Source organism: Cherax quadricarinatus, chromosome 68 (assembly GCF_038502225.1).
Source record: "Cherax quadricarinatus isolate ZL_2023a chromosome 68, ASM3850222v1, whole genome shotgun sequence".
Lineage (NCBI taxonomy): Eukaryota > Metazoa > Arthropoda > Malacostraca > Decapoda > Parastacidae > Cherax > Cherax quadricarinatus.
Genome location: NC_091359.1, coordinates 5,584,029 through 5,597,747, shown reverse-complemented (window position 1 = coordinate 5,597,747; position 13,719 = coordinate 5,584,029). Strand labels below are relative to the sequence as shown.

The window sequence follows — 13,719 nt, the reverse complement described above, 5'->3', positions numbered from 1 at the left end:
TCTCTCTCTCACTCACTCTCCCATTCTCTCTCACTCACTCTCATTCTCTCTCACTCACTCTCATTCTCTCTCTCTCTCTCTCTCTCTCTCTCTCTCTCTCTCTCACTCACTCTCGCTCTCTCTCGCTCTCACTCTCTCTCACTCTCTCTCTCACTCTCACTCACTCTCACTCACTCTCACTCACTCTCACTCACTCTCACTCACTCTCACTCACACACACACACACAAGATCTTGGGGTGAGTATAACACCAGGTACATCTCCTGAAGCGCACATCAACCAAATAACTGCTGCAGCATATGGGCGCCTAGCAAACCTCAGAACAGCATTCCGACATCTCAATAAGGAATCGTTCAGGACCCTGTACACCGTGTACATTAGGCCCATATTGGAGTATGCGGCACCAATTTGGAACCCACACCTAGCCAAGCACGTAAAGAAACTAGAGAAAGTGCAAAGGTTTGCAACAAGACTAGTCCCAGAGCTAAGAGGTATGTCCTACGAGGAGAAGTTAGGGGAAATCAACCTGATGACACTGGAGGACAGGAGAGATAGGGGAGACATGATAACATACAAAATACTGAGAGGAATTGACAAGGTGGACAAAGACAGGATGTTCCAGAGATGGGACACAGCAACAAGAGGACACAGTTGGAAGTTGAAGACACAGATGAATCACAGGGATGTTAGGAAGTATTTCTTCAGTCACAGAGTAGTCAGGAAGTGGAATAGTTTGGGAAGTGATGTAGTGGAGGCAGGATCCATACATAGCTTTAAGCAGAGGTATGATAAAGCTCAAGGTTCAGAGAGAGTGACCTAGTAGCGACCAGTGAAGAGGCGGGGCCAGGAGCTTGGACTCGACCCCTGCAACCTCAACTAGGTGAGTACATGTACGTGTGTACACACATGCACGCACATGCATGCGCACACGCACACACGACACTGGAGGACAGGAGAGATAGGGGGGACATGATAACGACATACAAAATACTGAGAGGAATTGACAAGGTAGACAAAGACAGGATGTTCCAGAGATTGGACACAGTAACAAGGGGACACAGTTGGAAGTTGAAGACACAGATGAATCACAGGGATGTTAGGAAGTATTTCTTCAGCCACAGAGTAGTCAGTAAGTGGAATAGTTTGGGAAGCGATGTAGTGGAGGCAGGATCCATATATAACTTTAAGCAGAGGTATGATAAAGCTCACGGTTCAGGGAGAGTGACCTAGTAGCGATCAGTGAAGAGGCGGGGCCAGGAGCTTGGACTCGACCCCTGCAACCTCAACTAGTTAAGTACAACTAGGTGAGTACACATACACACACACACACACACACACACACACACACACACAGGCGATGGGACTGGACAACATCTCCCCGTGGGTCCTTAGAGAAGGAGCAGAGATGCTGTGCGTGCCCCTAACCACAATCTTCAACACATCCCTTGAAACTGGGCAACTACCTGAGAAATGGAAGACAGCAAATGTAGTCCCCATATTTAAGAAAGGAAACAGAAATGAGGCACTAAACTACAGACCTGTGTCTCTGACATGTATTGTGTGCAAAGTCATGGAGAAGATTATCAGGAGGAGAGTGGTGGAACACCTGGAACGGAACAAGATTATAAATGAAAACCAGCATGGGTTCATGGAAGGCAAATCCTGTGTCACAAACCTTCTGGAGTTTTATGACAAGGTAACAGAAGTAAGACACGAGAGAGAGGGGTGGGTTGATTGCATTTTCCTAGACTGCAGGAAGGCCTTTGACACAGTTCCCCACAAGAGATTAGTGCAGAAGCTGGAGTATCAGGTGCATATAACAGGGAGGGCACTGCAATGGATCAGGGAATACCTGACAAGGAGGCAACAACGAGTTATGGTACGTTAAGAGGTATCACAGTGGGCGCCTGTGACGAGCGGGGTCCCACAGGGGTCAGTTCTAGGACCAGTGCTATTTTTGATATATGCGAACGACACGATTGAAGGAATAGACTCTGAAGTGTCCCTATTCGCAGATGATGTGAAGTTAATGAGAAGAATTAAATTGGATGAGGATGAGGCAGGACTGCAAAGAGACCTGGACAGGCTGGACATGTGGTCCAGAAACTGGCTTCTCGAATTCACCCCTGCCAAATGCAAAGCCATGAAGATTGGGGAGGGGCAAAGAAGACCGCAGACAGAGTATAGGCTAGGTGGACAAAGACTACAGACCTCACTCAGGGAGAAAGACCTTGGGGTGACCATAACACCGAGCACGTCACCGGAGGCACACATCAACCAAATAACTGCTGCAGCATGCGGGCGCCTGGCAAACCTGAGAATAGCGTTCAGATACCTTAATAAGGAATCGTTCAAGACACTGTACACTGTGTACATTAGGCCCATACTGGAGTATGCAGCACCAGTCTGGAACCCACACCTGGTCAAGCACGTCAATAAGTTAGAGAAAGTACAAAGGTTTCCAACAAGGCTAGTCCCAGAGCTCAGAGGAATGTCATACGATGAAAGGTTGAGGGAAATCGGACTGACGACACTGGAGGACAGAAGGGCCAGGGGAGACATGATAATAACATACAAGATACTGCAGGGAATAGACAAGGTGGACAGAGATAGGATGTTCCAGAGAGGGGACACAGAAACAAGGGGTCACAACTGGAAGCTAAAGACTCAGACAAGCCACAGGGACGTGGCAAGTGAAGTAGTGGAGGCAGGAACCATACATAGTTTAAAGAAGAGGTATGATAAAGCTCAGGAAGCAGAGAGAGAGAGGACCTAGTAGCAATCAGTGAAGAGGCAGGGCCAGGAGCTGAGTCTCGACCCCTGCAACCACAATTAGGTGAGTACGTATGTATGTACGCGCACACACACACACACACACACACAAAATGCAATTTAAGAAAAAAATTATATTTGGACACAAAGTAATTTTAATTTTGAGGGTCTTGACAGTGAAGGGGTTAAATATAGATTAAAGTCACTTTTTGTAACTATTTTTTCTATTCATGATTCTACCCAGGTACATTTTAGGAAACTTTTCAATTTGTGCCGCACTATAAGCCATACACCTACTCTTTCGACCAAAATCAGTTGTTATATGAACGTGATGCTACATTCCTTGCAATAAATCTTGCAACACCCAGTAACTAATTTGTGATTTCTTCTTTTAGAACTATATTTTTATTATTAGTGTACATTCATGAGAGGGATTGATAAACCTGTAGTGGTCATACAGTGCATGGGAAATGGTACAATCAGATTCAATACAAGAATAAGAGCCCTTCACAGATATCAAGGCACCCTGTGAAGGACCTCAGAGATGTAGAAATATGCTTTTTACAAAAATGCCTTTAGTTTTTTGCTTCCCACTCTTTAGTGCTTTCCTGAGATTAATTTCAGTATTTAAATTTACACTGTCTTTATCATAGCCAACAAAATACATGTTACACTAATGGAGTACTAACTTTTAATTAAAATATGCCAAATACTTGAATGAAAATAATAATACGTATAACCTCTAAAGCTAACAAAAATTCTGACAACTCTTTCAAATGCAAATTAAAATAATTTATTCATCATCTATAAAATTCACCTTAAGATGAAGGTTCTCTGTAGAGGAATAATAAATGCTATCTTCACCATCACCATCATAATCAATTTCTTGTGCAACAGATGTGCCATCTTCTGAGCATGTGCTGCTCATTCGACGACGCACATGTATGATCTTATCATCTGGAAAACAACCAACATTTAGCTTAGATATGCATTTAGAGCTTTAGAGCATCCTTAGAATGAGAAATCAAAGATTCACATGTAATGTGCAGAACAACTACTGTGAAAGGAGAAATCACGAAAGCACTGAGAAGTTCACTATTCTTTTCACAGTGGTTGTTCTGCATATTGTGATATCACCTGTTTACTGCGATCTCATTGCATTCGTATGTAATGTTTAGGACATTTTATTACGAGACATTTCATCTACTATGAGACAATGTGCATGTGTATCCCAGTGACCTTGGTTCACATGGCCATTTAATGAAGTAGGAAAAGACCAGACTCACAATCAAAGAGACAGATCTGCATAAGAGATGTTGCCTTGAATTTTCATTTATTGCACCTGCACCTGTCTTTTCTGCTCTTATTTATTGCATTAGACTGATCAAGCTCCCTGTGAGCAAAGTGTATATTTACCGGGTTCCTGAAACTAGTTTAAGTGAACTGTTATATTTATTAATCTTATTTTTAATTTTGACAATAAATCCTTGCTGCTATTATAATCAAACTTGCCTTCTGCTTCATCCTTCTGACAGATATCCTTAATGGGCTGAGTAGCAGGCACTTCATCCTTTGGAAGTATATCTTTAATGGGCTCACTGAAGAATTCCATTTTCTCTTTTTCAATTAATTTCTTACGTTCTTCTCGTGTCTTATCATCTTCTGAAATCTGCTGTGCCACGGCAAATTTTTCCCGCCAATTATGCTCCTCTGGAAGAAAAACGTTGTCAGATGATTGTTCACAAACATTTTCACATACATTTATCCAAAAAAAGAAATTTGTCGCAGGGCTTCTGAGACACAATTATTTAAGTCTAAGATTTAAATTTTGATATAAAATCAATACAGTATCTGCCTTTCTGTAATAAATTGCATCAAAAGGGGAAAAAAATACATATATCATTTCTTAATATAAGTATAATACATATAAAGTGAAATAAAAATGCTGAATAAATTAAGTAATATTCATTCTTTTACCTTTCCGTAGTTTTTCCTTCAATTTTTCTTTTTCTTCAGAATCTCTGATAGCTTCTTGCCTCTTAATTTGCATTTCTTCTCGACTCAACTTCAGACAGAAATTACTCCAGTGCACCTGGTTCTCTTTTGCCAGATCAAATTCTATTCTTCCTTTCATGATCCTAGCTGTGCTCTGCTCTGATTTGATCATATGGCACAAAAATGCTTCAAATATATATGGCAAAAAACTCACCTGTTAAGGAAAATTTAATCAAATTAATAATATCAACAACAATAATAATAATTTAAATAGCAATACAGTGGAACCTCAAATATCGAACTTTCTTCAGTCCAGAAGGCTGTTCAAGTGCCTTTACCGAATGAATTTATTCCCATCAGGAATAATGTAAATTAGATTAGTCCATATCAGACCCTCAAAAATACACTTATAAAAGCACTTACAAAAATACACTTACATAATTGGTTGTGTTGGGAGCAGTTCGATTTTTGAGGTTCCACTGTATAGCTCTAATGCACAAAATATTTCATACTTTATATTACATAATCTTGCCACAAAATATGAGATCTTTGCTAATGTAAAAAGTGTCAACTTTATATTTTTCATAAATGAAGATAGATCATATATTCTAGGTAGTAGATTGGTAGACAGCAACCACCCAAGGAGGTACTACCATCCTGCCAAGGGAGTGTAAAACAAAAGCCTGTAATTGTTTTACATGATGGTAGGACTGCTGGTGTCTTATTTGTCTTATAAACATGCAAGATTTCAGGTATGTCTTGCTACTTCTACTTACACTTAGGTTACACTACACATGCATGTACAAGGATATATATACACACACCCCTCTGGATTTTCTTCTATTTTCTTACTAGTTCTTGTGTTTGTTTATTTCCTCATATCTCCATGGGGAAGTGGAATAGAATTCTTCCTCCATAAGCCACGCGTGTCGTAAGAGGAGACTAAAATGCCGGGAGCAAGAGGCTAGTAACCCCTTCTCCTGTATACATTACTAGAGAAACTTTAGTTCTTTCTTTTTGGGCCATCCTGCCTCGGTGGGATACGGCCAGTTTGTTGAAAAAAGAAAGGTCATGTATAAAATTTATACTTTCTTTCTTTCAACACATCGGTCGTATCCCACCGAGGCTGGGTGGTCCAAAAGGAAAAACGGAAGTTTCTCCTTTTACATTTAGTAATATATACAGGAGAAGGGGTTACTAGCCCCTTGCTCCCGGCATTTTAGTTGCCTCTTACAACACGCATGGCGTACGGAGGAAGAATTCTGTTCCACTTCCCCATGGAGATAAGAGGAAATAAACAAGAACTAGAAAGAAAATAGAAGAAAACCCAGAGGGGTATGTATATATACGCTTGTACATGTATGTGTAGTGTGACCTAAGTGTAAGTAGAAGTAACAAGACGTACCTGAAATCTTGCATGTTCATGAGACAGAAAAAAGGGCACCAGCAATCCTACCATCATGTAAAACAATTACAGGTTTTCGTTTTACACTCACTTGGCAGGACGGTAGTACCTCCCTGGGCGGTTGCTGTCTACCAACCTACTACCAATTTATACTGTCAAATGAATAATCATTCACACAAAATATCCAATAATTTACTCTTGAAGAAAATAACTTGGTAGAGAAAGCAGATTTGTTTATACAGGATGACCCCACTTTAATGCTTGACCTTACAGTGTTTTGCTAATGCAGCAGTTTTCAATTATACCCATTCTTCGTTTATTCGGACTTCCTACAATAAATATATTCACCACTCACTGTAAGCTAAAAACGAAAATATCTTAAGGTGAGTAATGTGTGTATTGTATATTCTTTTTTAGACCTAGCTCTACTGCTCACTTAATATATGATAGTATAACATGATATCAAGCTTTTATATGCATTTGAAATTGAAAAACAAACAAACAAACAAACAGCTGTTTCACTTTACAGCGATTTTTGCTTTACAGCAGTAGCCCGTAAGCTAAACTGCTGTATAAGTGGAGGCCTTCTGTATACAAGTACTGTGCAGTACAGTACCAAAATGTGAAGAGGTACGAATGTTGCTGGAACACAAACATTTAAAAAGTTACCATGAGTGCAGTCAGACTCCACCAGATTTGTAATAGGTCCCAGTATCACAAAGATTACAGTTTACATAACTTCCAATGCCTACTTGAGTGCTAGGTAACAAATGTTCATATGTCTATACATTAACATCAATACAAATTTTACAACATATTGTTAATTTAGTATATTCTTCCCTATCACATTTTTTTCAGTCTGACATTCTGCACAAAGCAGCAGATCTGCACTTCAAATGTTTTTCCACTAATACTAGAACCAAAAAATAAGGACAAAATCACAATGAATAAAAATGTATATTACAGTGATAAAAACTTAAAAACTGTTACGCATATAATGTTTGTGTTTAGCACTATTACTGTATTATTATTTTCATGTGGCAGCATTAAATCCTAAAGAGTCATAAAGTGCTTGGGAAATGAGAGGCAATCAAGTGTGATCCAAGGAGTGGAAGATATCTCCAATTCTCTTATTCTAAATCCCTTAAAGGTGTTTAGGTCCAATCATGAAGTACATACATACAAAGTCTGGAAAGTGGCATGGGCTATAACTACATGAATTACACAAGACATATCTCCCATTTAAATCTGAAATGCTTATAGTCTATACTGTATATTGATGACTTACAAGTTTACTGTATACTGCTGAATTACAAATTAAATAAATCATATCATATTAAAATCTTTTTCTGTCTCATAAACACGCTAGATAACAGGGATATCTTGTTACTCCTACTTACACTTTGGTCACACTTCACAGACACGTACATGCATATATATATACATACATTTAGGTTTTTCTCCTTTTTCTAAATAGCTCTTGTTCCTCTTTATTTCTTCTATTGTCCATGGGGAAGTGGAAAAGAATCTTTCCTCCGTAAGCCATGCGTGTCGTATGAGGCAACTAAAATGCCGGGAGCAATGGGCTAGTAACCCCTTCTCCTGTAGACATTTACTAAAAAAGAGAAGAAGAAAAACTTTATAAAACTGGGATGCTTAAATGTGCGTGGATGTAGTGCGGATGACAGCTGATTGCTGATGTTATGAATGAAAAGAAGTTGGATGTCCTGGCCCTAAGCGAAACAAAGCTGAAGGGGGTAGGGGAGTTTCGGTGGGGGGAAATAAATGGGATTAAATCTGGAGTATCTGAGAGAGTTAGAGCAAAGGAAGGGGTAGCAGTAATGTTGAATGATCAGTTATGGAAGGAGAAAAGAGAATATGAATGTGTAAATTCAAGAATTATGTGGATTAAAGTAAAGGTTGGATGCGAGAAGTGGGTCATAATAAGCGTGTATGCACCTGGAGAAGAGAGGAATGCAGAGGAGAGAGAGAGATTTTGGGAGATGTTAAGTGAATGTATAGGAGCTTTTGAACCAAGTGAGAGAGTAATTGTGGTAGGGGATCTGAATGCTAAAGTAAGAGAAACTTTTAGAGAGGGTGTGGTAGGTAAGTTTGGGGTGCCAGGTGTAAATGATAATGGGAGCCCTTTGATTGAACTTTGTATAGAAAGGGGTTTAGTTATAGGTAATACATATTTTAAGAAAAAAAGGATAAATAAGTATACAAGATATGATGTAGGGCGAAATGACAGTAGTTTGTTGGATTATGTATTGGTAGATAAAAGACTGTTGAGTAGACTTCAGGATGTACATGTTTATAGAGGGGCCACAGATATATCAGATCACTTTCTAGTTGTAGCTACACTGAGAGTAAAAGGTAGATGGGATACAAGGAGAATAGAAGCATCAGGGAAGAGAGAGGTGAAGGTTTATAAACTAAAAGAGGAGGCAGTTAGGGTAAGATATAAACAGCTATTGGAGAATAGATGGGCTAATGAGAGCATAGGCAATGGGGTCGAGGAGGTATGGGGTAGGTTTAAAAATTTAGTGTTAGAGTGTTCAGCAGAAGTTTGTGGTTACAGGAAAGTGGGTGCGGGAGGGAAGAGGAGCGATTGGTGGAATGATGATGTGAAGAGAGTAGTAAGGGAGAAAAAGTTAGCTTATGAGAAGTTTTTACAAAGTAGAAGTGATGCAAGGAGGGAAGAGTATATGGAGAAAAAGAGAGAGGTTAAGAGAGTGGTGAAGCAGTGTAAAAAGAGAGCAAATGAGAGAGTGGGTGAGATGTTATCAACAAATTTTGTTGAAAATAAGAAAAAGTTTTGGAGTGAGATTAACAAGTTAAGAAAGCCTAGAGAACAAATGGATTTGTCAGTTAAAAATAGGAGAGGAGAGTTATTAAATGGAGAGTTAGAGGTATTGGGAAGATGGAGGGAATATTTTGAGGAATTGTTAAATGTTGATGAAGATAGGGAAGCTGTGATTTCGTGTATAGGGCAAGGAGGAACAACATCTTGTAGGAGTGAGGAAGAGCCAGTTGTGAGTGTGGGGGAAGTTCGTGAGGCAGTAGGTAAAATGAAAGGGGGTAAGGCAGCCGGGATTGATGGGATAAAGATAGAAATGTTAAAAGCAGGTGGGGATGTAGTTTTGGAGTGGTTGGTGCAATTATTTAATAAATGTATGGAAGAGGGTAAGGTACCTAGGGATTGGCAGAGAGCATGCATAGTTCCTTTGTATAAAGGCAAAGGGGATAAAAGAGAGTGCAAAAATTATAGGGGGATAAGTCTGTTGAGTATACCTGGTAAAGTGTATGGTAGAGTTATTATTGAAAGAATTAAGAGTAAGACGGAGAATAGGATAGCAGATGAACAAGGAGGCTTTAGGAAAGGTAGGGGGTGTGTGGACCAGGTGTTTACAGTGAAATATATAAGTGAACAGTATTTAGATAAGGCTAAAGAGGTCTTTGTGGCATTTATGGATTTGGAAAAGGCGTATGACAGGGTGGATAGGGGGGCAATGTGGCAGATGTTGCAGGTGTATGGTGTAGGAGGTAGGTTACTGAAAGCAGTGAAGAGTTTTTACGAGGATAGTGAGGCTCAAGTTAGAGTATGTAGGAAAGAGGGAAATTATTTCCCAGTAAAAGTAGGCCTTAGACAAGGATGTGTGATGTCACCGTGGTTGTTTAATATATTTATAGATGGGGTTGTAAGAGAAGTAAATGCGAGGGTCTTGGCAAGAGGCATGGAGTTAAAAGATAAAGAATCACACATAAAGTGGGAGTTGTAACAGTTGTTCTTTGCTGATGACACTGTGCTCTTGGGAGATTCTGAAGAGAAGTTGCAGAGATTGGTGGATGAATTTGGTAGGGTGTGCAAAAGAAGAAAATTGAAAGTGAATACAGGAAAGAGTAAGGTTATGAGGATAACAAAAAGATTAGGTGATGAAAGATTGGATATCAGATTGGAGGGAGAGAGTATGGACGAGGTGAATGTATTCAGATATCTGGGAGTGGACGTGTCAGCGGATGGGTCTATGAAAGATGAGGTGAATCATAGAATTGATGAGGGGAAAAGGGTGAGTGGTGCACTTAGGAGTCTGTGGAGACAAAGAGCTTTGTCCTTGGAGGCAAAGAGAGGAATGTATGAGAGTATAGTTTTACCAACGCTCTTATATGGGTGTGAAGCATGGGTGATGAATGTTGCAGCGAGAAGAAGGCTGGAGGCAGTGGAGATGTCATGTCTGAGAGCAATGTGTGGTGTGAATATAATGCAGAGAATTCGTAGTTTGGAAGTTAGGAGGAGGTGCGGGATTACCAAAACTGTTGTCCAGAGGGCTGAGGAAGGGTTGTTGAGGTGGTTCGGACATGTGGAGAGAATGGAGCGAAACAGAATAACTTCAAGAGTGTATCAGTCTGTAGTGGAAGGAAGGCGGGGTAGGGGTCGGCCTAGGAAAGGTTGGAGGGAGGGGGTAAAGGAGGTTTTGTGTGCGAGGGGCTTGGACTTCCAGCAGGCATGCGTGAGCATGTTTGATAGGAGTGAATGGAGACAAATGGTTTTTAATACTTGACGTGCTGTTGGAGTGTGAGCAAAGTAACATTTATGAAGGGGTTCAGGGAAACCGGCAGGCCGGACTTGAGTCCTGGAGATGGGAAGTACAGTGCCTGCACTCTGAAGGAGGGGTGTTAATGTTGCAGTTTAAAAACTGAAGTGTAAAGGACCCTTCTGGCAAGACAGTGATGGAGTGAATGATGGTGAAAGTTTTTCTTTTTCGGGCCACCCTGCCTTGGTGAGAATCGGCCGGTGTGATAAAAAAAAAAAAAAAAAAAAAAATATTAAAATCAACATTTTGTGTCCATCTAAAATATACAAAACATCACCATGTTACATAAACTTATTCAAAAACAAAATAAAATAAAAGGTCATACATACCTTGAGGTAGGAGTCTGTGGTTACAATATCCACATTTTTAGGACTCGTCTGATGTAGATCAAGTGACAGAATGATCTTTTCATGGGTCTGCTGCCAAGTGTAGTCTGAGACATGAATAGGCATCTTGGCAAACAAAATAGAATTATAGAATATTTACAGTAGTTCTCACTCAAGGAAAGACAATAAAAGGGTAAGAATAGGGCTGGAAGCAAAGGTTAATTTACTCTCAGTCGTAGTGGTGAAGGTCTGCTGGGCATTACCAGCAGCTTTACCCAAATGCCAGGATAATGGCACCGACATCTGCAAAATAAACAAATTTTCAATCTATCACAAAAATACACAAGTTCGAAAAATACAAAATTAATACTGTATAACAGGCCCTAAATATTCTATGGAGATTGTTAGCATCTCCAAACTCTTAAAATACAAGATTATGTAACCCTGCTTAACAAAAGACTGCAGTAATCACAAAAAAAATACAGAGCAATAGCACAAACACAATAACATTACACATCATAAATACTTGAATATTTATCAACTCTCAAATTAAAAGCTATCCTAACAAAAGTTTTACAGAAATCCTATGCCTTACTTAGATATACCTAGCCAAAGACAAGTCTGTGTACAGCTACCTATCTAGTTACACTGTCCATGGCTGAGTGATGTACTTACTACCCACAGTAGTTACAAAAACTTAGTACTGTCTATACAGTACTTATAAAATCTACATTTCTACATCTTCACTACTTCTGTTGTCTCCTCTCTATTTCAATCAAAGAAGACTGCTGAACAGGCAAAATGTTTTATTAATAAAGATATCAAACTGTAGTACATGTCTTTCTCATCTGTCTTTCAGTATTGTATACCACTGACATGATACACAACTTATAATGTCAATGTAAATAAAGCACTTGTTCACTACTAGAACATTAGGATATGTTTTGTTCCTGGGAACTCTGTCAGTCCAATATAGGACATGAGAGAGTAGCAGTAGGGAAGAGAAGTCAGGTACAGGAGGCACCAGGTCATTGATGATTAGTCAGGTCACCTGGCCATATTATCTTGCCAGGGTTGCATCAAGCTGGCCACCATGCTTGAAATATTGAAACTTCTGCAGGGATATTCTAAGATATCCCTACAATTCTTCAAAGAAATTTATTTCCATTAGAGTTTACATGTAGTGCATCTCACTGAAACCACATATTAAGTAAGTTTATTTAGGTACAGGTACACACAAGTACAATGTAATTTAACATGTGTAAATTATCTAGAATAACCCCCCCAAAAAAGTCAAAGTAACTTATTTCCTTTGGGGTCCTTGTATGTACAGTACAGTATCTGTATATCGTGATACAAATACAATTTTTTTTTTTTTTTTGCAAAGGTTACAAGGTTACAATGCATGATTATACTTCATAATTAGTTTGGTACAAAGAAAGCCACTATCATGCCGGGGCATTTTGGGCAGACTTAACCTAATACTTAAGACTACTTAAATCTAGACAGGTAAAGAGTGGTAAATTTTAAAGATTCATTAATTTATTACTACTATCAGGTAGCCAAAAGTCTAGTTAATAAGCTTTATAGTTATAATGTAGACATAACTGATAACAGTATTACAAGTAGTACAATTTATGATACAAACATACAACAATCAAACAATCTCTTATCATCATATTATTATAATCAAAAAGAAGCGCTAACCCACAAGGGCTATACAGCGTCTTATCATCATAGACTTCAAACCATCTTCAGATGTCAAAAACTGAGTCACTGCAATACTGTGCATGCATCCCATATCTCATCATTTGACTAACAAAGTAGCAGAACTTGCAGCAAGAGACCTTGACAACCTTGGCATCAACCCAGCCCATCTGATTTGCTTAGCTCCTCCATTTTTGACAAATTCAAAACTAACAGATATTTGGTACTCAGTTTATTCTAAATAGTAACAGACCTACTCGAAATACAGGAAATAAGCCTCTTCAACCACCCAGGACATATAAGTAGTTTGCAGGTGAGAACTGTATTGAGTCGTTTCCTGGTGCCTCGGGGATAAAATATTGCCTAAATTTTGTTTAAAGAGAAAAATGGAACCTATGCAAAAATCTTGGCACTAAGATGCCTGCATCATCAGAGTTCTCCCCCAAAATGCTGTGGGAAACCTGCAGTGCGGGAAAGTGGAGTCTGGTTTCCCAACGTCCTAACCAGAAGTTATGGCTGATCTAAACATCCCTAAAATGGCCAGGGAGATTATGCCAGTGGCATAGTAAGTTGTCCCACACACTACCATAGCCACTATAAACATCTTGACATCAACAAAAAAAGAAGATACTCCTACAGTCATCGTTTCTTGGCATTGACCAACACTGTCCACCGCACCCACGACAAAACCCACCACATCTATTTTCCATTTTACCTCACTAGGACAACATCCTGACCAAAGATATCAGCACACAAGTGTCTTGGGACACAAATGCCTTCCTATGTCCACTCACAACTGAAGTAAATGTCTGCAACTCACTGGAAAACTTGAACATCTGGTGGGCAGCGAACATCATGGTTGAATCACCTTTCTCCATATTGTTGTTTACTGTTGCCCGGCAACCATCACCCCACCCAGC

General features: G+C 39.5%; 1 protein-coding gene across 3 annotated transcripts in view; it reads right to left on the bottom strand.

Annotated features, from left to right (window-relative positions):
• LOC128697806 (dynein axonemal assembly factor 4) overlaps positions 1-13,719 on the bottom strand; it is a 26,236-nt gene extending 12,517 nt beyond the window's left edge. The window contains exons 1-6 of one of the 3 annotated variants that reach the window (XM_070099621.1): positions 13,620-13,719; positions 11,096-11,395; positions 7,620-7,786; positions 4,749-4,980; positions 4,284-4,481; positions 3,589-3,728 (exon numbers count right to left, since the gene is read on the bottom strand). In XM_070099621.1, the coding sequence (XP_069955722.1) occupies positions 3,589-3,728; positions 4,284-4,481; positions 4,749-4,938 (528 nt within the window). In that variant the 5' untranslated portion in view covers positions 4,939-4,980; positions 7,620-7,786; positions 11,096-11,395; positions 13,620-13,719. Of the gene's footprint in view, positions 1-3,588; positions 3,729-4,283; positions 4,482-4,748; positions 4,981-7,619; positions 7,787-11,095; positions 11,396-13,514; positions 13,599-13,619 lie in introns of those variants that run through there. The other 2 variants (XM_053789723.2, XM_053789725.2) reach the window with 2 other exon arrangements.